General features: G+C 47.6%; 1 protein-coding gene across 1 annotated transcript in view; it reads left to right on the top strand.

Moving 5' to 3' along the window:
* The window catches only part of LOC129856014 (CUB and sushi domain-containing protein 3-like), a 749,171-nt gene that overhangs the window by 348,999 nt on the left and 374,287 nt on the right, over window positions 1-25,885 (top strand). Inside the window, exons 41-44 of the mRNA XM_055924143.1 lie at window positions 3,349-3,543; window positions 14,498-14,636; window positions 16,754-16,941; window positions 25,602-25,790. Of these exons, the coding sequence (XP_055780118.1) occupies window positions 3,349-3,543; window positions 14,498-14,636; window positions 16,754-16,941; window positions 25,602-25,790 (711 nt within the window). The remainder of the gene's footprint in view (window positions 1-3,348; window positions 3,544-14,497; window positions 14,637-16,753; window positions 16,942-25,601; window positions 25,791-25,885) is intronic.

Here is a 25,885-nt window from a genome sequence, read left to right as displayed (position 1 = left end):
GTTCGTTCAATGTCGTATATTGCAAGGCACACTGTTACAAGGCTGTACTAGTAGATGAGTCATAACATCTCTTATCGTTATTAGTAGATGAGTCATAACATCTCTTATCGTTACTAGTAGATGAGTCATACCATCTCTTATCGTTACTAGTAGATGAGTCATACCATCTCTTATCGTTACTAGTAGATGAGTCATAACATCTCTTATCGTTACTAGTAGATGAGTCATAACATCTCTTATCGTTACTAGTAGATGAGTCATAACATCTCTTATCGTTACTAGTAGATGAGTCATAACATCTCTTATCGTTACTAGTAGATGAGTCATAACATCTCTTATCGTTACTAGTAGATGAGTCATAACATCTCTTATCGTTACTAGTAGATGAGTCATAACATCTCTTATCGTTACTAGTAGATGAGTCATAACATCTCTTATCGTTACTAGTAGATGAGTCATAACATCTCTTATCGTTACTAGTAGATGAGTCATAACATCTCTTATCGTTACTAGTAGATGAGTCATAACATCTCTTATCGTTACTAGTAGATGAGTCATAACATCTCTTATCGTTACTAGTAGATGAGTCATAACATCTCTTATCGTTACTAGTAGATGAGTCATAACATCTCTTATCGTTACTAGTAGATGAGTCATAACATCTCTTATCGTTACTAGTAGATGAGTCATAACATCTCTTATCGTTACTAGTAGATGAGTCATAACATCTCTTATCGTTACTAGTAGATGAGTCATAACATCTCTTATCGTTACTAGTAGATGAGTCATAACATCTCTTATCGTTACTAGTAGATGAGTCATAACATCTCTTATCGTTACTAGTAGATGAGTCATAACATCTCTTATCGTTACTAGTAGATGAGTCATAACATCTCTTATCGTTTCTAGTAGATGAGTCATAACATCTCTTATCGTTACTAGTAGATGAGTCATAACATCTCTTATCGTTACTAGTAGATGAGTCATAACATCTCTTATCGTTACTAGTAGATGAGTCATAACATCTCTTATCGTTACTAGTAGATGAGTCATAACATCTCTTATCGTTACTAGTAGATGAGTCATAACATCTCTTATCGTTACTAGTAGATGAGTCATAACATCTCTTATCGTTACTAGTAGATGAGTCATAACATCTCTTATCGTTACTAGTAGATGAGTCATAACATCTCTTATCGTTACTAGTAGATGAGTCATAACATCTCTTATCGTTACTAGTAGATGAGTCATAACATCTCTTATCGTTACTAGTAGATGAGTCATAACATCTCTTATCGTTACTAGTAGATGAGTCATAACATCTCTTATCGTTACTAGTAGATGAGTCATAACATCTCTTATCGTTACTAGTAGATGAGTCATAACATCTCTTATCGTTACTAGTAGATGAGTCATAACATCTCTTATCGTTACTAGTAGATGAGTCATAACATCTCTTATCGTTACTAGTAGATGAGTCATAACATCTCTTATCGTTACTAGTAGATGAGTCATAACATCTCTTATCGTTACTAGTAGATGAGTCATAACATCTCTTATCGTTATTAGTAGATGAGTCATAACATCTCTTATCGTTACTAGTAGATGAGTCATAACATCTCTTATCGTTACTAGTAGATGAGTCATAACATCTCTTATCGTTACTAGTAGATGAGTCATAACATCTCTTATCGTTACTAGTAGATGAGTCATAACATCTATTATCGTTTCTAGTAGATGAGTCATAACATCTCTTATCGTTACTAGTAGATGAGTCATAACATCTCTTATCGTTACTAGTAGATGAGTCATAACATCTCTTATCGTTACTAGTAGATGAGTCATAACATCTCTTATCGTTACTAGTAGATGAGTCATAACATCTCTTATCGTTACTAGTAGATGAGTCATAACATCTCTTATCGTTACTAGTAGATGAGTCATAACATCTCTTATCGTTACTAGTAGATGAGTCATAACATCTCTTATCGTTACTAGTAGATGAGTCATAACATCTCTTATCGTTACTAGTAGATGAGTCATAACATCTCTTATCGTTACTAGTAGATGAGTCATAACATCTCTTATCGTTACTAGTAGATGAGTCATAACATCTCTTATCGTTACTAGTAGATGAGTCATAACATCTCTTATCGTTACTAGTAGATGAGTCATAACATCTCTTATCGTTACTAGTAGATGAGTCATAACATCTCTTATCGTTACTAGTAGATGAGTCATACCATCTCTTATCGTTAGGTCAGTCACCGAAAGGATGATGGTTTCCAATATTTGAGGTGACAAAGGTGAAAAATCTGTCGATGTGCCTTTGAGCAAGACACTTAATAACCCTACTTTGCTGTTGGTGCACCAGGCTACTATGGCTGTAAAACAACACATTTCACTGCTGCTATCCAGTGGATGGGACAACGTTAATGTATTTTTTAATATATATTTATTATTATTATTTTTTAAACAAATGTACAGTCTTGTGTTTCATTGTATATAATGTGTGACTTTATCTACCATCGTAGCTTCAATATCAACTGCATTTAATCAGTAAACTCACAGGGCAGGTAGACGTTGGATTAATGTTGTGTCGACGTTATATTACAAAACAAACCTGTCAATGAAAACCACACTCTATTGCCAGGCTCTGTTTAAACAGATGCGTCACACGTCTGATATTGTTGAGAGGTCACTGACGGCCACATATACGGTATTGTCATTTGCTGTACGTATGTAATGACAACTACATTATGTGTGTTTTATAATTCTACCGTACGGAGCGGAGGAAACTGAGGCGGCGCACGAAAGGCCCTCAGTTTCAACGGGGATGAATATCCCGGGCTGTTATATGGTTGAATACAATGATAACATAGTGTCTGTTCTCCTCTGTCAAGGCACTGCAGTCCCTTAGAGAAGGTATTGTGGTTCTGAGACCTACTGTAGGCTAGCGGCGGGAGAGTTATCTTATCTTTTCATGCAAAGAAAGATATCTTTTCTTTCCACGTATCTTTCTTTATCCGCCTTTTTGAAAGGCCTTATTCCTCATCAGACACTATATATCATGTTCCCGCCCTCCCTTTCTCTCTCCCTCTCTCCCCCTCTCTCTCTCTCTCTCCCTCACTCACTCTCCCTCCCTCCCTTTCTCTCTCCCTCTCTCTCTCTCCCTCTCTTTCTCTCCCTCTCTCTCTCTCCCTCACTCTCCCTCCCTTCCTCTCTCCCTTCCTCTCTCCCACTCTCCCTCTCTCTCTCTCCCTCTCTCTCTCCCTCCCTTTCTCTCTCTCTCCCTCCCTTTCTCTCTCTCTCCCTCCCTTTCTCTCTCTCTCCCTCCCTCCCCTTCAGCATTTGGCCACAACGAGTGTCCGGACCCAGGCGTCCCTCTGAACGCCAGACGTTTCGGGGACAGTTTCCAGCTGGGTAGCTCTGTCTCTGTGGTTTGTGAGGAGGGTTTCATCAAGACCCAGGGCACTGACACTATCACCTGCCAGCTGGATGGGGGCAAGGTCATGTGGAGCGGACCCATCCCTAAATGTGAAGGTAACAACCATTCATTATTCCAACATTTCCATTGGATTGTGGGGGGGAAGCGATATCCTTCAGTTATACCGCACCAGGACATGTGAAGGTAGGACTAGAGAGGATGATTTGTGAGGTTATTTTACAGGATATTAGGTGAGGATTAGAGAGCATGAATGTTTTCTATCTATCAACTATGTATTGTTACCCCCCTCCTGTGCCTGTAAGTGTCTGATAACAGGGCTGTAGCCATGATAATAATTGTCGTAAGGCAGAGTGGACAATTATTTTTGTTCAAGGGCCAAGTCGGTATCTCCCCAATTCAACGCAGTTATACTGTCACGCCCTGACCTTAGAGAGCCTTTTTTATGTCTCTTTATGGTTTGGTCAGGGTGTGATTTGGGGTGGGCATTCTATGTCCTTTACTTCTATGATTTTGTGTTTCTATGTTTTGGCCCGGGTATGGTTCTCAATCAGGGACAGCTGTCTATCGTTGTCTCTGATTGGGAATCATACTTAGGCAGCCTGTTTTTCCCCACCTGTGATTGTGGGCAGTTAACTTTGTTTGTGGCACTAATGCCCTGTAAGCTTCACGGTCGTTTATTTCGTTTGTTGTTTTGTTTAGCGTCATTTCTAAAATAAAAGGGGAAAACGGACGCTCGCCATGCTGCTCCTTGGTCTTCTTCCAGCATCGGCCGTAGATGTTTAACCAATTTGTTTGTCAAAGTCAATTTGCAGGACGTAAAAGGGGCAGCTATTTCAAAGTATATAGGTACATTATAATTTCTCTATACTTTCTATACGGTTTTATACTTTATTATTAAGTGCAGGTAGGAGTACACTCGGTTTTAATTCATTGCATCTCAATACAAAGTTAAATGTTGCAATGAAATAAAACCGAGTGTAGTTGCCATATATCTGAGACAATAAGCAGTAAAATTAAACCAACGTCTCCAGTCTATCCCCTGGCTCTACACGAGGTTCCTCTGCTACATCTCTCTGGCTCTACACGAGGTTCCTCTGCTACAGTAGATACATCTCTCTGGCTCTACATGAGGTTCCTCTGCTACAGTAGATACATCTCTCTGGCTCTACACGGGGTTCCTCTGCTACAGTAGATACATCTCTCTGGCTCTACACGAGGTTCCTCTGCTACATCTCTCTGGCTCTACACGAGGTTCCTCTGCTACATCTCTCTGGCTCTACACGAGGTTCCTCTGCTACATCTCTCTGGCTCTACACGAGGTTCCTCTGCTACATATCTCTGGCTCAACACGAGGTTCCTCTGCTACAGTAGATATATCTCTCTGGCTCTACACGAGGTTCCTCTGCTACATCTCTCTGGCTCTACACGAGGTTCCTCTGCTACATCTCTCTGGCTCTACACGAGGTTCCTCTGCTACATCTCTCTGGCTCTACACGAGGATCCTCTTCTACAGTAGATACATCTCTCTGGCTCTACACGAGCTTCCTCTGCTACAGTAGAAACATCTCTGTGGCTCTACACGAGCTTCCTCTGCTACATCTCTCTGGCTCTACACGAGGTTCCTCTGCTACATCTCTCTGGCTCTACAAGAGGTTACCTCTGCTACATCTCTCTGGCTCTACAAGAGGTTACCTCTGCTACAGTAGAAACATCTCTGTGGCTCTACACGAGCTTCCTCTGCTACATCTCTCTGGCTCTACAAGAGGTTACCTCTGCTACATCTCTCCGGCTCTACAAGAGGTTACCTCTGCTACAGTAGATACATCTCTCTGGCTCTACATGAGGTTCATCTGCTACATCTCTCTGGCTCTAAACGAGGTTCCTCTGCTACATCTCTCTGGATCTACACAAGGTTCCTCTGCTACATCTCTCTGGCTCTACACGAGGTTCCTCTGCTACATCTCTCTGGCTCTACACGAGGTTCCTCTGCTACATCTCTCTGGCTCTACACGAGGTTCCTCTGCTACATCTCTCTGGCTCTACACAAGGTTCCTCTGATACATCTCTATGGCTCTACACGAGGTTCCTCTGCTACATCTCTCTGGCTCTACACGAGGTTCCTCTGCTACATCTCTCTGGCTCTACACGAGGTTCCTCTGCTACATCTCTCTGGCTCTACACGAGGTTCCTCTGATACAGTAGATACATCTCTCTGGCTCTACACGAGGTTCCTCTGATACATCTCTATGGCTCTACACGAGGTTCCTCTGCTACATCTCTCTGGCTCTACATGAGGTTCCTCTGCTACAGTAGATACATCTCTCTGGCTCACATGAGGTTCCTCTGCTACAGTAGATATATCTCTATGGCTCTACACGAGGTTCCTCTGCTACAGTAGATACATCTCTCTGGCTCTACACGAGGTTCCTCTGCTACAGTAGATATATCTCTCTGGCTCTACACAAGGTTCCTCTGCTATATCTCTCTGACTCTACACGAGGTTCCTCTGCTACAGTAGATACATCTCTATGGCTCACATGAGGTTCCTCTGCTACAGTAGATACATCTCTATGGCTCTACACGAGGTTCCTCTGCTACAGTAGATACATCTCTCCGGCTCTACACGAGGTTCCTCTGCTACAGTAGATATATCTCTATGGCTCTACACGAGGTTCCTCTGCTACATCTCTCTGGCTCTACATGAGGTTCCTCTGCTACAGTAGATACATCTCTCTGGCTCACATGAGGTTCCTCTGCTACAGTAGATATATCTCTATGGCTCTACACGAGGTTCCTCTGCTACAGTAGATACATCTCTCTGGCTCTACACGAGGTTCCTCTGCTACAGTAGATATATCTCTCTGGCTCTACACAAGGTTCCTCTGCTATATCTCTCTGACTCTACACGAGGTTCCTCTGCTACAGTAGATACATCTCTATGGCTCACATGAGGTTCCTCTGCTACAGTAGATACATCTCTCTGGCTCACATGAGGTTCCTCTGCTACAGTAGATATATCTCTATGGCTCTACACGAGGTTCCTCTGCTACAGTAGATACATCTCTCTGGCTCTACACGAGGTTCCTCTGCTACAGTAGATATATCTCTCTGGCTCTACACAAGGTTCCTCTGCTATATCTCTCTGACTCTACACGAGGTTCCTCTGCTACAGTAGATACATCTCTATGGCTCACATGAGGTTCCTCTGCTACAGTAGATACATCTCTCCGGCTCTACACGAGGTTCCTCTGCTACATCTCTGTGGCTCTACACGAGGTTCCTCTGCTACATCTCTCTGGCTCTACACGAGGTTCCTCTGCTACATCTCTCTGGCTCTACACGAGGTTCCTCTGCTACATCTCTATGGCTCTACACGAGGTTCCTCTGCTACAGTAGATACATCTCTCCGGCTCTACACGAGGTTCCTCTGCTACATCTCTGTGGCTCTACACGAGGTTCCTCTGCTACATCTCTCTGGCTCTACACGAGGTTCCTCTGCTACATCTCTCTGACTCTACACGAGGTTCCTCTGATACATCTCTATGGCTCTACACGAGGTTCCTCTGCTACATCTCTATGGCTCTACACGAGGTTCCTCTGATACATCTCTATGGCTCTACACGAGGTTCCTCTGCTACATCTATCCGGCTCTACACGAGGTTCCTCTGCTACATCTCTCTGGCTCTACACAGGGTTCCTCTGCTACATCTCTCTGGCTCTACACGGGGTTCCTCTGCTACAGTAGAAACATCTCTATGGCTCTACACGAGGTTCCTCTGCTACATCTTTCTGGCTCTACACGAGGTTCCTCTGCTACAGTAGATACATCTCTCTGGCTCTACACGAGGTTCCTCTGCTACATCTCTCTGGCTCTACACGAGGTTCCTCTGCTACATCTCTCTGGCTCTACACGAGGTTCCTCTGCTACATCTCTGTGGCTCTACACGAGGTTCCTCTGCTACATCTCTCTGGCTCTACACGAGGTTCCTCTGCTACATCTCTCTGGCTCTACACGAGGTTCCTCTGCTACATCTCTATGGCTCTACACGAGGTTCCTCTGCTACAGTAGATACATCTCTCCGGCTCTACACGAGGTTCCTCTGCTACATCTCTCTGACTCTACACGAGGTTCCTCTGATACATCTCTATGGCTCTACACGAGGTTCCTCTGCTACATCTATCCGGCTCTACACGAGGTTCCTCTGCTACATCTCTCTGGCTCTACACAGGGTTCCTCTGCTACATCTCTCTGGCTCTACACGGGGTTCCTCTGCTACAGTAGAAACATCTCTATGGCTCTACACGAGGTTCCTCTGCTACATCTTTCTGGCTCTACACGAGGTTCCTCTGCTACAGTAGATACATCTCTCTGGCTCTACACGAGGTTCCTCTGCTACATCTCTCTGGCTCTACACGAGGTTCCTCTGCTACATCTCTCTGGCTCTACACGAGGTTCCTCTGATACATCTCTATGGCTCTACACGAGGTTCCTCTGCTACATCTCTCTGGCTCTACACGAGGTTCCTCTGCTACATCTCTCTGGCTCTACACGAGGTTCCTCTGATACATCTCTATGGCTCTACACGAGGTTCCTCTGCTACATCTCTCTGGCTCTACACGAGGTTCCTCTGCTACATCTCTATGGCTCTACACGAGGTTCCTCTGCTACATCTCTCTGGCTCTACACGAGGTTCCTCTGCTACAGTAGATACATCTCTCTGGGTCAACACGAGGTTCCTCTGCTACATCTCTCCGGCTCTACACGAGGTTCCTCTGCTACAGAAGATACATCTCTCTGGCTCTACACGAGGTTCCTCTGCTACAGTAGATATATCTCTATGGCTCACATGAGGTTCCTCTGCTACAGTAGATACATCTCTATGGCTCTACACGAGGTTCCTCTGCTACAGTAGATACATCTCTCCGGCTCTACACGAGGTTCCTCTGCTACAGTAGATATATCTCTATGGCTCTACACGAGGTTCCTCTGCTACATCTCTCTGGCTCTACATGAGGTTCCTCTGCTACAGTAGATACATCTCTCTGGCTCACATGAGGTTCCTCTGCTACAGTAGATATATCTCTATGGCTCTACACGAGGTTCCTCTGCTACAGTAGATACATCTCTCTGGCTCTACACGAGGTTCCTCTGCTACAGTAGATATATCTCTCTGGCTCTACACAAGGTTCCTCTGCTATATCTCTCTGACTCTACACGAGGTTCCTCTGCTACAGTAGATACATCTCTATGGCTCACATGAGGTTCCTCTGCTACAGTAGATACATCTCTCTGGCTCACATGAGGTTCCTCTGCTACAGTAGATATATCTCTATGGCTCTACACGAGGTTCCTCTGCTACAGTAGATACATCTCTCTGGCTCTACACGAGGTTCCTCTGCTACAGTAGATATATCTCTCTGGCTCTACACAAGGTTCCTCTGCTATATCTCTCTGACTCTACACGAGGTTCCTCTGCTACAGTAGATACATCTCTATGGCTCACATGAGGTTCCTCTGCTACAGTAGATACATCTCTCCGGCTCTACACGAGGTTCCTCTGCTACATCTCTGTGGCTCTACACGAGGTTCCTCTGCTACATCTCTCTGGCTCTACACGAGGTTCCTCTGCTACATCTCTCTGGCTCTACACGAGGTTCCTCTGCTACATCTCTATGGCTCTACACGAGGTTCCTCTGCTACAGTAGATACATCTCTCCGGCTCTACACGAGGTTCCTCTGCTACATCTCTCTGGCTCTACACGAGGTTCCTCTGCTACAGTAGATACATCTCTCTGGCTCTACACGAGGTTCCTCTGCTACATCTCTCTGGCTCTACACGAGGTTCCTCTGCTACAGTAGATACATCTCTCCGGCTCTACACGAGGTTCCTCTGCTACATCTCTCTGACTCTACACGAGGTTCCTCTGATACATCTCTATGGCTCTACACGAGGTTCCTCTGCTACATCTATCCGGCTCTACACGAGGTTCCTCTGCTACATCTCTCTGGCTCTACACAGGGTTCCTCTGCTACATCTCTCTGGCTCTACACGGGGTTCCTCTGCTACAGTAGAAACATCTCTATGGCTCTACACGAGGTTCCTCTGCTACATCTTTCTGGCTCTACACGAGGTTCCTCTGCTACAGTAGATACATCTCTCTGGCTCTACACGAGGTTCCTCTGCTACATCTCTCTGGCTCTACACGAGGTTCCTCTGCTACATCTCTCTGGCTCTACACGAGGTTCCTCTGATACATCTCTATGGCTCTACACGAGGTTCCTCTGCTACATCTCTCTGGCTCTACACGAGGTTCCTCTGCTACATCTCTATGGCTCTACACGAGGTTCCTCTGCTACATCTCTCTGGCTCTACACGAGGTTCCTCTGCTACAGTAGATACATCTCTCTGGGTCAACACGAGGTTCCTCTGCTACATCTCTCCGGCTCTACACGAGGTTCCTCTGCTACAGAAGATACATCTCTCTGGCTCTACACGAGGTTCCTCTGCTACAGTAGATATATCTCTATGGCTCACATGAGGTTCCTCTGCTACAGTAGATATATCTCTCTGGCTCTACATGAGGTTCCTCTGCTACAGTAGATACATCTCTCTGGCTCTACACGAGGTTCCTCTGCTACAGTAGATACATCTCTCCGGCTCTACACGAGGTTCCTCTGCTACATCTCTATGGCTCTACACGAGGTTCCTCTGCTACAGTAGATACATCTCTCTGGTTCTACACGAGGTTCCTCTGCTACATCTCTCTGGCTCTACACGAGGTTCCTCTGCTACATCTCTCTGGCTCTACACGAGGTTCCTCTGCTACATCTCTCTGGCTCTACACGAGGTTCCTCTGCTACAGTAGATACATCTCTCTGGCTCTACACGAGGTTCCTCTGCTACATCTCTATGGCTCTACACGAGGTTCCTCTGCTACATCTCTCTGGCTCTACACGAGGTTCCTCTGCTACATCTCTCTGGCTCTACACGAGGTTCCTCTGCTACAGTAGATACATCTCTCTGGCTCTACACGAGGTTCCTCTGCTACATCTCTATGGCTCTACACGAGGTTCCTCTGCTACATCTCTCTGGCTCTACACGAGGTTCCTCTGCTACAGTAGATACATCTCTCTGGCTCTACACGAGGTTCCTCTGCTACATCTCTATGGCTCTACACGAGGTTCCTCTGCTACATCTCTATGGCTTTACACGAGGTTCCTCTGCTACAGTAGATACATCTCTCTGCCTCTACACGAGGTTCCTCTGCTACATCTCTCTGGCTCTACACGAGGTTCCTCTGCTACATCTCTCTGGCTCTACACGAGGTTCCTCTGCTACAGTAGAAACATCTCTCTGGCTCTACACGAGGTTCCTCTGCTACAGTAGATACATTTCTCTGGCTCTACACGAGGTTCCTCTGCTACATCTCTCTGGCTCTACACGAGGTTCCTCTGCTACAGTAGATACATCTCTCTGGCTCTACACGAGGTTCCTCTGCTACAGTAGATACATCTCTCTGGCTCTACACGAGGTTCCTCTGCTACATCTCTCTGGCTCTACACGAGGTTCCTCTGCTACATCTCTCTGGCTCTACACGAGGTTCCTCTGCTACATCTCTCTGGCTCTACACGAGGTTCCTCTGCTACATCTCTCTGGCTCTACATGAGGTTCCTCTGCTACAGTAGATACATCTCTCTGGCTCTACACGAGGTTCCTCTGCTACATCTCTCTGGCTCTACACAAGGTTCCTCTGCTACATCTCTCTGGCTCTACACGAGGTTCCTCTGCTACATCTCTCTGGCTCTACACAAGGTTCCTCTGCTACATCTCTCTGGCTCTACACGAGGTTCCTCTGCTACATCTCTCTGGCTCTACACAAGGTTCCTCTGCTACATCTCTCTGGCTCTACACGAGGTTCCTCTGCTACATCTCTCTGGCTCTACACAAGGTTCCTCTGCTACAGTAGATACATTTCTCTGGCTCTACACGAGGTTCCTCTGCTACATCTCTCTGGCTCTACACGAGGTTCCTCTGCTACAGTAGATACATCTCTCTGGCTCTACACGAGGTTCCTCTGCTACATCTCTCTGGCTCAACAAGAGGTTCCTCTGCTACAGTAGATACATCTCTATGGCTCTACACGAGGTTCCTCTGCTACAGTAGATACATCTCTCTGGCTCTACACGAGGTTCCTCTGCTACATCTCTATGGCTCTACACGAGGTTCCTCTGCTACATCTCTCTGGCTCTACACGAGGTTCCTCTGCTACATCTCTCTGGCTCTACACGAGGTTCCTCTGCTACAGTAGATACATCTCTCTGGCTCTACACGAGGTTCCTCTGCTACATCTCTATGGCTCTACACGAGGTTCCTCTGCTACATCTCTATGGCTTTACACGAGGTTCCTCTGCTACAGTAGATACATCTCTCTGCCTCTACACGAGGTTCCTCTGCTACATCTCTCTGGCTCTACACGAGGTTCCTCTGCTACATCTCTCTGGCTCTACACGAGGTTCCTCTGCTACATCTCTCTGGCTCTACACGAGGTTCCTCTGCTACAGTAGAAACATCTCTCTGGCTCTACACGAGGTTCCTCTGCTACAGTAGATACATTTCTCTGGCTCTACACGAGGTTCCTCTGCTACATCTCTCTGGCTCTACACGAGGTTCCTCTGCTACAGTAGATACATCTCTCTGGCTCTACACGAGGTTCCTCTGCTACAGTAGATACATCTCTCTGGCTCTACACGAGGTTCCTCTGCTACATCTCTCTGGCTCTACACGAGGTTCCTCTGCTACATCTCTCTTGCTCTACACGAGGTTCCTCTGCTACATCTCTCTGGCTCTACACGAGGTTCCTCTGCTACATCTCTCTGGCTCTACATGAGGTTCCTCTGCTACAGTAGATACATCTCTCTGGCTCTACACGAGGTTCCTCTGCTACATCTCTCTGGCTCTACACGAGGTTCCTCTGCTACAGTAGATACATCTCTCTGGCTCTACACAAGGTTCCTCTGCTACATCTCTCTGGCTCTACACGAGGTTCCTCTGCTACATCTCTCTGGCTCTACACAAGGTTCCTCTGCTACAGTAGATACATTTCTCTGGCTCTACACGAGGTTCCTCTGCTACATCTCTCTGGCTCTACACGAGGTTCCTCTGCTACAGTAGATACATTTCTCTGGCTCTACACGAGGTTCCTCTGCTACATCTCTATGGCTCTACACGAGGTTCCTCTGCTACAGTAGATACATCTCTCTGGCTCTACACGAGGTTCCTCTGCTACAGTAGATACATCTCTCTGGCTCTACACGAGGTTCCTCTGCTACATCTCTCTTGCTCTACACGAGGTTCCTCTGCTACATCTCTCTGGCTCTACACGAGGTTCCTCTGCTACAGTAGATACATCTCTCTGGCTCTACACGAGGTTCCTCTGCTACATCTCTCTTGCTCTACACGAGGTTCCTCTGCTACATCTCTCTGGCTCTACATGAGGTTCCTCTGCTACAGTAGATACATCTCTCTGGCTCTACACGAGGTTCCTCTGCTACATCTCTCTGGCTCTACACAAGGTTCCTCTGCTACATCTCTCTGGCTCTACACGAGGTTCCTCTGCTCTATCTCTCTGGCTCTACACAAGGTTCCTCTGCTACATCTCTCTGGCTCTACACGAGGTTCCTCTGCTACATCTCTCTGGCTCTACACAAGGTTCCTCTGCTACATCTCTCTGGCTCTACACAAGGTTCCTCTGCTACAGTAGATACATTTCTCTGGCTCTACACGAGGTTCCTCTGCTACATCTCTCTGGCTCTACACGAGGTTCCTCTGCTACAGTAGATACATCTCTCTGGCTCTACACGAGGTTCCTCTGCTACATCTCTCTGGCTCTACACGAGGTTCCTCTGCTACAGTAGATACATCTCTATGGCTCTACACGAGGTTCCTCTGCTACAGTAGATACATCTCTCTGGCTCTACACGAGGTTCCTCTGCTACATCTCTCTGGCTCTACACGAGGTTCCTCTGCTACATCTCTATGGCTCTACACGAGGTTCCTCTGCTACATCTCTCTGGCTCTACACGAGGTTCCTCTGCTACATCTCTATGGCTCTACACGAGGTTCCTCTGCTACATCTCTATGGCTCTACACGAGGTTCCTCTGCTACATCTCTCTGGCTCTACACGAGGTTCCTCTGCTACCTCTCTCTGGCTCTACACGAGGTTCCTCTGCTACATCTCTCTGGCTCTACACGAGGTTCCTCTGCTACAGTAGATACATCTCTCTGGCTCTCCACGAGGTTCCTCTGCTACAGCAGATACATCTCTCTGGCTCTACACGAGGTTCCTCTGCTACATCTCTCTGGCTCTACACGAGGTTCCTCTGCTACAGTAGAAAAATATCTCTGTATTTTGGTCATGTCCTTCAGGTTGCAGGGAGGTGAGCAGCTCTAACAGTACAGCAGATAACTGACTCCGTCTCTCCTTTGGTCGGTCCCAAATGTTACACTATTCCCTACATGGGGCCCTGGTCTAAAGTAGTGCCCTATTTAGGGAATAGAATGCCATTTGGGATGTATGCCCTGACCCATGTAGTACCTAAGTAGATACTATATCATATTCTCTCTCCCCCTCCCTCCCTCTCTCTCTACCCCTCCCTCTCCCTCTCTCTCTCTCACTCCCCTCCCTCCCTTTCTTTCTACACCTCTCTCTCTCTCCCTCTCCCTCTCTCCCTCTCTCTCTGTCTCTATCTCCCTCTCTCTCCCTCTCTCTCTGTCTCTCTCTGTCTCTCTCTCCCTCTCTCTCCCTCTCTCTCTCTCTCTCACTCACTCACTCACTCACTCCCCTCCCTCCCTCTCTCACTCCCCTCCCTCCCTCTCTCACTCCCCTCCATCTCTCACTCCCCTCCCTCTCTCTCTCTCTCTACCCCTCTCTCTCTCTCTCTCTCTCTCTCTCTCTCTCTCACTCCCCTCCCTTCCTCTCTCTCTACCCCTCTCTCTCTCTCTCCCCCCCCTCCCTCCCTCCCTCCCTCCCTCCCTGACCCTGTATAGCTCCATGTGGAGGCCACTACTCTGCTCCATCTGGAGTGATCCTGTCCCCAGGGTGGCCTGGATACTACAAGGACTCCCTCAGCTGTGAATGGGTCATTGAGGCGACGCCCGGACGCTCTGTCAAGATCAGTTTTGACAGGTCTGTATGACAGCACAGCAGCCAGAAACCAAACAGGGAATGACTCTCCAAAAAAGTCAGAGGCTAAAATATAAAACTTTTTTTCTCCCAAAGGTTGATGCTCCTTGCTTTAGACTGGGAAATGGTTTCAAAAGTCAGATGATGCATGTAACTCAATCCCCAAATCAGATTAGACCGTACTTTAGGTTTTAGATTAATGTTATTGACAAAAGTGTGTCTCTTTCAAACTGTCCATTACCTTCTGTTGGGTTCTTTTGTTTGGCTGGATGGGGGCTTGATACTGTTTTGTATTTCAGATGTTATATTTATTACTATAGGCTGCATTGTATTTCTCTCAGTAGGCTGAAGACTTGTTCAAATGTTATTGATGTCGAGCTCTGGGCTGGCTGATGTCATCTGTTTCATACTGTAAAAGCCTGAAGGGCCAAAGCAGATATATGCCCTGTGAAATTAAATTGACTAATTAAATAAAGGTTAAAATAAATAAATATTTTTTTAAATGGTGAGATCTCAACAACAAAAAATTATTGGAAGCATTTCTGGTCAGAAAGGATGGATGGATGGATGGGTAGATGGATGGATGGGTGGGTGGGTAGATGGGTGGATGGGTGGATGGGTGGGTGGGTAGATGGATGGGTAGATGGGTGGATGGGTAGATGGATGGGTAGATGGGTGGGTATATGGGTAGATGGGTGGATGGGTGGGTGGGTAGATGGATGGGTAGATGGGTGGATGGGTGGATGGATGGGTAGATGGGTGGGTAGATGGGTAGATGGGTGGATGGGTGGGTGGGTAGATGGGTGGATGGGTGGATGGGTGGGTGGGTAGATGGGTAGATGGATGGGTAGATGGGTGGATGGGTAGATGGATGGGTAGATGGGTGGGTAGATGGGTAGATGGGTGGATGGGTGGGTAGATGGGTAGATGGGTGGATGGGTAGATGGGTAGATGGGTGGGTGGGTAGATGGGTGGGTGGGTAGATGGGTGGATGGGTGGATGGGTGGGTGGGTAGATGGGTAGATGGATGGGTAGATGGGTGGATGGGTAGATGGATGGGTAGATGGGTGGGTAGATGGGTAGATGGGTGAATGGGTGGGTGGGTAGATGGGTGGATGGGTGGGTGGGTAGATGGATGGGTAGATGGATGGGTAGATGGGTGGGTGGGTGGGTGGGTAGATGGGTGGGTGGGTGGGTAGATGGATGGATGGGTAGATGGGTGGGTGGGTAGATGGGTGGATGGGTGGGTGGGTAGATGGGTAGATGGATGGGTAGATGGGTGGGTAGATGGGTGGGTGGGTGGGTAGATGGATGGGTAGATGGGTGGGTGGGTGGGTGGGTAGATGGGTGGGTAGATGGATGGATGGGTAGATGGGTGGGTGGGTAGATGGGTGGATGGGTGGGTGGGTAGATGGGTAGATGGATGGGTAGATGGGTGGGTAGATGGGTGGGTGGGTGGGTAGATGGATGGATGGGTAGATGGGTGGGTAGATGGGTGGATGGATGGATAACGGACATAAGAACGGATGATTGGGTAGAGGGGTGGGTGGATGGATGGATGGATGGGTGGATGAATTAATGAATGAATTAATGAAAAAAAAGAATGAACTGTTTGCGGTTTCAAACCGACAAATCAAACTCATACCTGCACACAAGCCATGATAACTGTACCTTCTCTTCCTCCTTCTCCTCTTCCTCTCTCCTCTCCACTTCCTCTCCTCTCTTCTCCTCTCTCCTCTCCTCTCCTCTCCTCTCCTCTCCTCTCCTCTCCACTTCCTCTTCTCTCCACTTCCTCTCCTCTCCTCTCCTCTCCTCTCCTCTCCTCTCCCCTTCTCTTCTCTTCTCTTCTCTCCACTTCCTCTCCTCTCCTCTCCTCTCCTCTCCACTTCCTCTTCTCTCCACTTCCTCTCCTCTCCTCTCCCCTTCTCTTCTCTTCTCTTCTCTCCACTTCCTCTCCTCTCCTCTCCTCTCCTCTCCTCTCCTCTCCCCTTCTCTTCTCTTCTCTTCTCTCCACTTCCTCTCCTCTTCCTCTCCTCTCCTCTCCTCTTCCTCTTCCTCTTCCTCTTCACTTTTCTTCACTTTCTCTTCCCTTCCATCTGTTCTCTTTCCCTGTGTCTCAGGTTCCAGACGGAGCTCAGCTATGACTTCCTGGAGGTGCATGATGGTCCCAACCTGCTCTCGCCTCTGATTGGCTCGTTCAACGGGTCCCAGGTCCCCCAGTTCCTGTTCAGCAGTAGTAACTTCATCTACCTCCTCTTCACCACCGACAACAGTAGATCCAACAGCGGCTTCAAGATCTTCTACGAGAGTGAGATAATAACAAGATGTTTCTGTGTGTGGGCGTTATGACTGGTGTTCTGACAAACACATACATGGTTCAAGTCTCCCATTGATATCAATGAATGAAAAGAAGTTGAGACAACAACGAACTCTATTTCCAAACCCTTTATCTTGAGAGTTTTATTGAAGTCAATGAATGATTTATGTGAAAGTCTGAGTTGTGTATGTACAGATTTGTCTCAACTCCTAATGAGACCTTATGAGACTGGATTTGATTCATTCTAATCAAGTAGAAACCATACACACAGATCTTTATTAGTAAGGCCCATGACGGGCCCTACTTATGAGATACAGTAGGTAGCCTGAGTTATATCTGTGTCGTAGAGTGTAGAATAAACTGACTTCCTGACTTCCTGTAGAATAAACTGACTTTCTGACTTCCTGTAGAATAAACTGACTTCCTGACTTCCTGTAGAATAAACTGACTTCCTGACCTCCTGTAGAATAAACTGACTTCCTGACTTCCTGTAGAATAAACTGACTTCCTGACTTCCTGTAGAATAAACTGATTTCCTGACTTCCTGTAGAATAAACTGACTTCCTGACTTCCTGTAAAATAAACTGACTTCCTGATTTCCTGTAGAATAAACTGACTTCCTGTAGAATAAACTGACTTCCTGACTTCCTGTAGAATAAACGGATTTCCTGACTTCCTGTAAAATAAACTGACTTCCTGACTTCCTGTAGAATAAATTGACTTCCTGTACTTGCTCTGGAAAGCATTTCAGCTGCTAAAATGAACAGAATGAGTGACATTTTCTCTACCATAAAATGATCTGTGGGACCCCTAGTTAGCTCAACACAGTGCTATTGTAACGTGTACGCTAATAAACGAGAAGCAAGTACAGGGAGTGAATCTAATAAATAAACAAACTAGGAACAAAACAACAAACACGAGTAGCGTAAGGACATGAAACATATAAACAGAAACAATTACACCTGAGGAAAGAACCAGCATGCTAGCAGATACCCATAGACGTTTAGTCATTGCGCTAACGCTAGTTAGCATTGGCTTGCGAAACTACCTCTAACTTCCTTCATACTGGACAAAGAGGCATAACAATGGTATCCACAAGTTCATCTGACTCTTTTTTTATATTTATTTTTTTATTTCACCTTTATTTAACCAGGTAGGCCAGTTGAGAACAAGTTCTCATTTACAGCTGCGACCTGGTCAAGAATAAAGCAAAGCAGTGCGACACAAACCTCAACACAGAGTTACACATGGAATAAACAAAACATACAGTCAATAATACAATATAAAACTAAAACTCTGGGGAAGTAGATAAAATCCTCGTTGCCAAAACCCCTTTTTTATTTAAAACACATTCCACTGAGTTGTAGGTATAATAGTGTATATTTGAAATTATATGGGAAGAAAACACAAAATAAACTGTAAAACAACAGATCAGCCAGATATGAAATACCATTCAGCTGTTAGATCTATCCTAGGCTGATCAGCCACATATGAAATATCATTCAGCTGTTAGATCTAGCCCAGGCTGATCAGCCAGATATGAAATACCATTCAGCTGTTAGATCTAGCCTAGGCTGATCAGCCAGATATTAAATATCATTCAGCTGTTAGATCTAGCCCAGGTTGATCAGCCAGATATTACATATCATTCAGCTGTTAGATCTAGCCCAGGCTGATCAGCCAGATATTAAAATACAGCTGTTAGATCTAGCCCAGGCTGATCAGCCAGATATTACATATCATACAGCTGTTAGATCTAGCCCAGGTTGATCAGCCAGATATTACATATCATTCAGCTGTTAGATCTAGCCCAGGCTGATCAGCCAGATATTAAAATACAGCTGTTAGATCTAGCCCAGGCTGATCAGCCAGATATTACATATCATTACAGCTGTTAGATCTAGCCTAGGCTACTTAACATGAACTAGTCACAAACTGCTGCTACTAGAATTGGGATAATTTGCGTAAGGCTCTCATGCAGTCTGTCATTTAAAAAAAAAATCATCACTGTGCGTTTTTTTGTGTTTAGTTGGGTATATGAGGTGTGTGGGGTGGGTTGGGTATATGAGGTGTGTGGGGTGGGTTGGGTATATGAGGTGATTGGGGTGGGTTGGGTATATGAGGTGTGTGGGGTGGGTTGGGTATATGAGGTGATTGGGGTGGGTTGGGTTGGGTATATGAGGTGATTGGGGTGGGTTGGGTATATGAGGTGTGTGGGGTGGGTTGGGTATATGAGGTGATTGGGGTGGGTTGGGTATATGAGGTGATTGGGGTGGGTTGGGTATATGAGGTGTGTGGGGTGGGTATATGAGGTGATTGGGGTGGGTTGGGTATATGAGGTAGGTGGGTTGGGTATATGAGGTGATTGGGGTGGGTTGGGTATATGAGGTGATTGGGGTGGGTTGGGTATATGAGGTGTGTGGGGTGGGTTGGGTATATGAGGTGTGTGGGGTGGGTTGGCTATATGAGGTGATTGGGGTGGGTTGGGTATATGAGGTGTTTGGGGTGGGTTGGGTATATGAGGTATGTGGGGTGGGTATATGAGGTGATTGGGGCGGGTTGGGTTGGGTATATGAGGTGATTGGGGTGGGTTGGGTATATGAGGTGTGTGGGGTGGGTATATGAGGTGATTGGGGCGGGTTGGGTATATGAGGTAGGTGGGTTGGGTATATGAGGTGATTGGGGTGGGTTGGGTATATGAGGTGTGTGGGGTGGGTTGGGTATATGAGGTGTGTGGGGTGGGTTGGCTATATGAGGTGATTGGGGTAGGTTGGGTATATGAGGTGATTGGGGTGGGTTGGGTATATGAGGTGTGTGGGGTGGGTTGGGTATATGAGGTGATTGGGGTGGGTTGGGTTGGGTATATGAGGTGATTGGGGTGGGTTGGGTATATGAGGTGATTGGGGTGGGTTGGGTATATGAGGTGATTGGGGTGGGTTGGGTATATGAGGTGTGTGGGGTGGGTTGGGTATATGAGGTGATTGGGGTGGGTTGGGTTGGGTATATGAGGTGATTGGGGTGGGTTGGGTATATGAGGTGATTGGGGTGGGTTGGGTATATGAGGTGATTGGGGTGGGTTGGGTATATGAGGTGGTTGGGGTGGGTTGGGTATATGAGGTGATTGGGGCGGGTTGGGTATATGAGGTGTGTGGGGTGGGTTGGGTATATGAGGTGATTGGGGTGGGTTGGGTATATGAGGTGTGTGGGGTGGGTTGGGTATATGAGGTGATTGGGGTGGGTTGGGTATATGAGGTGATTGGGGTGGGTTGGGTATATGAGGTGTGTGGGGTGGGTTGGGTATATGAGGTGATTGGGGTGGGTTGGGTTGGGTATATGAGGTGATTGGGGTGGGTTGGGTATATGAGGTGATTGGGTTGGGTATATGAGGTGATTGGGGTGGGTTGGGTATATGAGGTGTGTGGGGTGGGTTGGGTATATGAGGTGATTGGGGTGGGTTGGGTTGGGTATATGAGGTGATTGGGGTGGGTTGGGTATATGAGGTAGGTGGGTTGGGTATATGAGGTGATTGGGGTGGGTTGGGTATATGAGGTGATTGGGGTGGGTTGGGTTGGGTATATGAGGTGATTGGGGTGGGTTGGGTATATGAGGTGATTGGGGTGGGTTGGGTATATGAGGTGATTGGGGTGGGTTGGGTATATGAGGTGATTGGGGTGGGTTGGGTATATGAGGTGATTGGGGTGGGTTGGGTTGGGTATATGAGGTGATTGGGGTGGGTTGGGTATATGAGGTGATTGGGGTGGGTTGGGTATATGAGGTGATTGGGGTGGGTTGGGTATATGAGGTGTGTGGGGTGGGTTGGGTATATGAGGTGATTGGGGTGGGTTGGGTATATGAGGTGATTGGGGTGGGTTGGGTATATGAGGTGTGTGGGGTGGGTTGGGTATATGAGGTGATTGGGGTGGGTTGGGTATATGAGGTGTGTGGGGTGGGGTGGGTATATGAGGTGTGTGGGGTGGGGTGGGTATATGAGGTGATTGGGGTGGGTTGGGTATATGAGGTGATTGGGGTGGGTTGGGTATATGAGGTGATTGGGGCGGGTTGGATATATGAGGTGATTGGGGTGGGTTGGGTATATGAGGTGATTGGGGTGGGTTGGGTATATGAGGTGTGTGGGGTGGGGTGGGTATATGAGGTGTGTGGGGTGGGGTGGGTATATGAGGTGATTGGGGTGGGTTGGGTATATGAGGTGATTGGGGTGGGTTGGGTATATGAGGTGATTGGGGTGGGTTGGGTATATGAGGTGTGTGGGGTGGGTTGGGTATATGAGGTGATTGGGGTGGGTTGGGTATATGAGGTGATTGGGGTGGGTTGGGTATATGAGGTGATTGGGGTGGGTTGGGTATATGAGGTGATTGGGGTGGGGTGGGTATATGAGGTGATTGGGGTGGGTTGGGTATATGAGGTGATTGGGGTGGGTTGGGTATATGAGGTGTGTGGGGTGGGGTGGGTATATGAGGTGATTGGGGTGGGTTGGGTTGGGTATATGAGGTGATTGGGGCGGGTTGGGTATATGAGGTGTGTGGGGTGGGTTGGGTTGGGTATATGAGGTGATTGGGGTGGGTTGGGTATATGAGGTGATTGGGGTGGGTTTGGTATATGAGGTGATTGGGGTGGGTTGGGTATATGAGGTGTGTGGGGTGGGTTGGGTATATGAGGTGATTGGGGTGGGTTGGGTATATGAGGTGTGTGGGGTGGGTTGGGTATATGAGGTGATTGGGGTGGGTTGGGTATATGAGGTGTGTGGGGTGGGGTGGGTATATGAGGCGATTGGGGTGGGTTGGGTATATGAGGTGTGTGGGGTGGGGTGGGTATATGAGGTGATTGGGGCAGGTTGGGTATATGAGGTGTGTGGGGTGGGTTGGGTATATGAGGTGATTGGGGTGGGTTGGGTATATGAGGTGTGTGGGGTGGGTTGGGTATATGAGGTGATTGGGGTGGGTTGGGTTGGGTATATGAGGTGATTGGGGTGGGTTGGGTATATGAGGTGATTGGGGTGGGTTGGGTATATGAGGTGATTGGGGTGGGTTGGGTATATGAGGTGTGTGGGGTGGGTTGGGTATATGAGGTGATTGGGGTGGGTTGGGTATATGAGGTGTGTGGGGTGGTTTGGGTATATGAGGTGATTGGGGTGGGTTGGGTATATGAGGTGTGTGGGGTGGGTTGGGTATATGAGGTGTGTGGGGTGGGTTGGGTATATGAGGTGATTGGGGTGGGGTGGGTATATGAGGTGATTGGGGTGGGTTGGGTATATGAGGTGATTGGGGTGGGTTGGGTATATGCGGTGATTGGGGCGGGTTGGGTATATGAGGTGTGTGGGGTGGGTTGGGTATATGAGGTGATTGGGGCGGGTTGGGTATATGAGGTGTGTGGCGTGGGTTGGGTATATGAGGTGTGTGGGGTGGGGTGGGTATATGAGGTGTGTGGGGTGGGGTGGGTATATGAGGTGATTGGGGTGGGTTGGGTATATGAGGTGATTGGGGTGGGTTGGGTATATGAGGTGTGTGGGGTGGGTTTGGTATATGAGGTGATTGGGGTGGGTTGGGTGTATGAGGTGATTTGGGTGGGTTGGGTATATGAGGTGTGTGGGGTGGGTTGGGTATATGAGGTGATTGGGGTGGGTTGGGTGTATGAGGTGATTGGGGTGGGTTGGGTATATGAGGTGATTGGGGTGGGTTGGGTATATGAGGTGATTGGGGTGGGTTGGGTATATGAGGTGTGTGGGGTGGGTTGGGTATATGAGGTGTGTGGCGTGGGTTGGGTATATGAGGTGTGTGGGGTGGGGTGGGTATATGAGGTGTGTGGGGTGGGTTGGGTATATGAGGTGATTGGGGCGGGTTGGGTATATGAGGTGTGTGGCGTGGGTTGGGTATATGAGGTGTGTGGGGTGGGGTGGGTATATGAGGTGTGTGGGGTGGGGTGGGTATATGAGGTGATTGGGGTGGGTTGGGTATATGAGGTGATTGGGGTGGGTTGGGTATATGAGGTGTGTGGGGTGGGTTTGGTATATGAGGTGATTGGGGTGGGTTGGGTGTATGAGGTGATTTGGGTGGGTTGGGTATATGAGGTGTGTGGGGTGGGTTGGGTATATGAGGTGTGTGGGGTGGGTTGGGTATATGAGGTGACTGGGTGGGTTGGGTATATGAGGTGATTGGGGTGGGTTGGGTATATGAGGTGTGTGGGGTGGGGTGTGTATATGAGGTGATTGGGGTGGGTTGGGTATATGAGGTGATTGGGGTGGGTTGGGTATATGAGGTGATTGGGGTGGGTTGGGTATATGAGGTGTGTGGGGTGGGTTGGGTATATGAGGTGTGTGGGGTGGGGTGGGTATATGAGGTGATTGGGGTGGGTTGGGTATATGAGGTGATTGGGGTGGGTTGGGTATATGAGGTGTGTGGGGTGGGTTGGGTATATGAGGTGATTGGGGTGGGTTGGGTATATGAGGTGTGTGGGGTGGGTTGGGTATATGAGGTGATTGGGGTGGGGTGGGTATATGAGGTGTGTGGGTTGGGTTGGGTATATGAGGTGATTGGGGTGGGTTGGGTGTATGAGGTGATTTGGGTGGGTTGGGTATATGAGGTGTGTGGGGTGGGTTGGATATATGAGGTGATTGGGGTGGGTTGGGTATATGAGGTGATTGGGGTGGGTTGGGTATATGAGGTGATTGGGGTGGGTTGGGTATATGAGGTGATTGGGGTGGGTTGGGTATATGAGGTGTGTGGGGTGGGTTGGGTATATGAGGTGTGTGGGGTGGGGTGGGTATATGAGGTGATTGGGGTGGGTTGGGTATATGAGGTGATTGGGGTGGGTTGGGTATATGAGGTGTGTGGGGTGGGTTGGGTATATGAGGTGTGTGGGGTGGGGTGGGTATATGAGGTGTGTGGGGTGGGTTGGGTATATGAGGTGATTGGGGCGGGTTGGGTATATGAGGTGTGTGGGGTGGGGTGGGTATATGAGGTGATTGGGGTGGGTTGGGTATATGAGGTGATTGGGGTGGGTTGGGTATATGAGGTGATTGGGGTGGGTTGGGTATATGAGGTGTGTGGGGTGGGTTGGGTATATGAGGTGTGTGGGGTGGGTTGGGTATATGAGGTGATTGGGGTGGGTTGGGTGTATGAGGTGATTGGGGTGGGTTGGGTTGGGTATATGAGGTGATTGGGGTGGGTTGGGTATATGAGGTGATTGGGGTGGGTTGGGTATATGAGGTGTGTGGGGTGGGTTGGGTATATGAGGTGATTGGGGTGGGTTGGGTATATGAGGTGACTGGGGTGTGTGGGTTGGGTATATGAGGTGATTGGGGTGGGTTGGGTATATGAGGTGTGTGGGGTGGGTTGGGTATATGAGGTGTGTGGGGTGGGTTGGGTATATGAGGTGATTGGGGTGGGTTGGGTTGGGTATATGAGGTGATTGGGGTGGGGTGGGTATATGAGGTGATTGGGGTGGGTTGGGTATATGAGGTGTGTGGGGTGGGTTGGGTATATGAGGTGATTGGGGTGGGTTGGGTATATGAGGTGACTGGGGTGTGTGGGTTGGGTATATGAGGTGATTGGGGTGGGTTGGGTATATGAGGTGATTGGGGTGGGGTGGATATATGAGGTGATTGGGGTGTGTGGGTCGGGTATATGAGGTGATTGGGGTGGGTTGGGTATATGAGGTGAGTGGGGTAGGTTGGGTATATGAGGTGATTGGGGTGGGTTGGGTATATGAGGTGATTGGGGTGGGTTGGGTATATGAGGTGATTGGGGTGTGTGGGTCGGGTATATGAGGTGATTGGGGTGTGTGGGTCGGGTATATGAGGTGATTGGGGTGGGTTGGGTATATGAGGTGATTGGGGTGGGTTGGGTATATGAGGTGATTGGGGTGGGTTGGGTATATGAGGTGATTGGGGTAGGTTGGGTATATGAGGTGATTGGGGTGGGTGGTTGGGAGGGTATTGAGGTGGGTGGACTGAGGTAGGGAGGAGAGGTAGGGAGAGTTGGGGGGTGGATGTGTTATGTGGAGGGAGCAAGGAAGGGAGGGTGGTTGGTATATGGTACAATTTTTGTACTTACATTGATGTAATAAAAATAAAAAACTTGAAAAAAATAAAAATAAAAAACATTTTTTATCTTTTGACCTGAGAACTACAACAAAGACAATAGCTAAATGGAATGAAACTTCTGTTCTGATTAAAATCAATGTGAGTAACTAGAGTTGGCAATCTAAACATTCTCATTTGGTTAGTCAGTTAGCTAGCTAGCTAACATTAGCATAAATAGCTAGCTACTTCTGTGCAAATTATGTTTTTTTTTTAGCTTCTTCTATCTAAAGAAACGCCTGGGAATGTGTTTATAGTTGAACTTTCTGTAAGTTTTCCTTAAAACTGCCAACTGAGCTGCCAACTGAGCTGATAGCACAGCAGAGCTAAGAGCACGTTGTGTGTTGCGCTCAAAACGGTCCGTGAGGAAACAGATACCATTTGGGTGAAAAGAATTGAGATGCGATTAAATGCGGCCCCTCAAAAAAAAAAAATGAAAACATTGTACGGTGATAAAATATGTTTTACTAAAGTTTACACGCGAATAACACGTGAACTTGGACAGGCCTTAATGTATAAATAATAATTTATTTTTTTTAACCTTGGCTCCTACCAGTTGTGACGTTGGACACATCATCATGCATGGACCCTGGGATCCCGGTGAACGGCGTACGGTACGGCCATGACCTGGCCATCGGGTCCAAGGTGTTGTTCCAGTGTGACCAGGGATACCGGCTCAGTCATGAGGAACCGCTGGTCTGTGAGAAGACCCACTGGTGGAGTCATTCTCTGCCCACATGTGATGGTATGTTAGCCTCTATAACAGGGGGATTACAATCTGACCCTACAAGGTCTGGACAACTGCTGCTTTTCTGTTATACCTAATCATTAATATCACCC

This window comes from Salvelinus fontinalis, chromosome 5 (genome assembly GCF_029448725.1).
Source record: "Salvelinus fontinalis isolate EN_2023a chromosome 5, ASM2944872v1, whole genome shotgun sequence".
In the NCBI taxonomy this organism is placed as follows: Eukaryota; Metazoa; Chordata; class Actinopteri; order Salmoniformes; family Salmonidae; genus Salvelinus; species Salvelinus fontinalis.
This window is presented reverse-complemented; position numbering and strand designations above follow the sequence as displayed.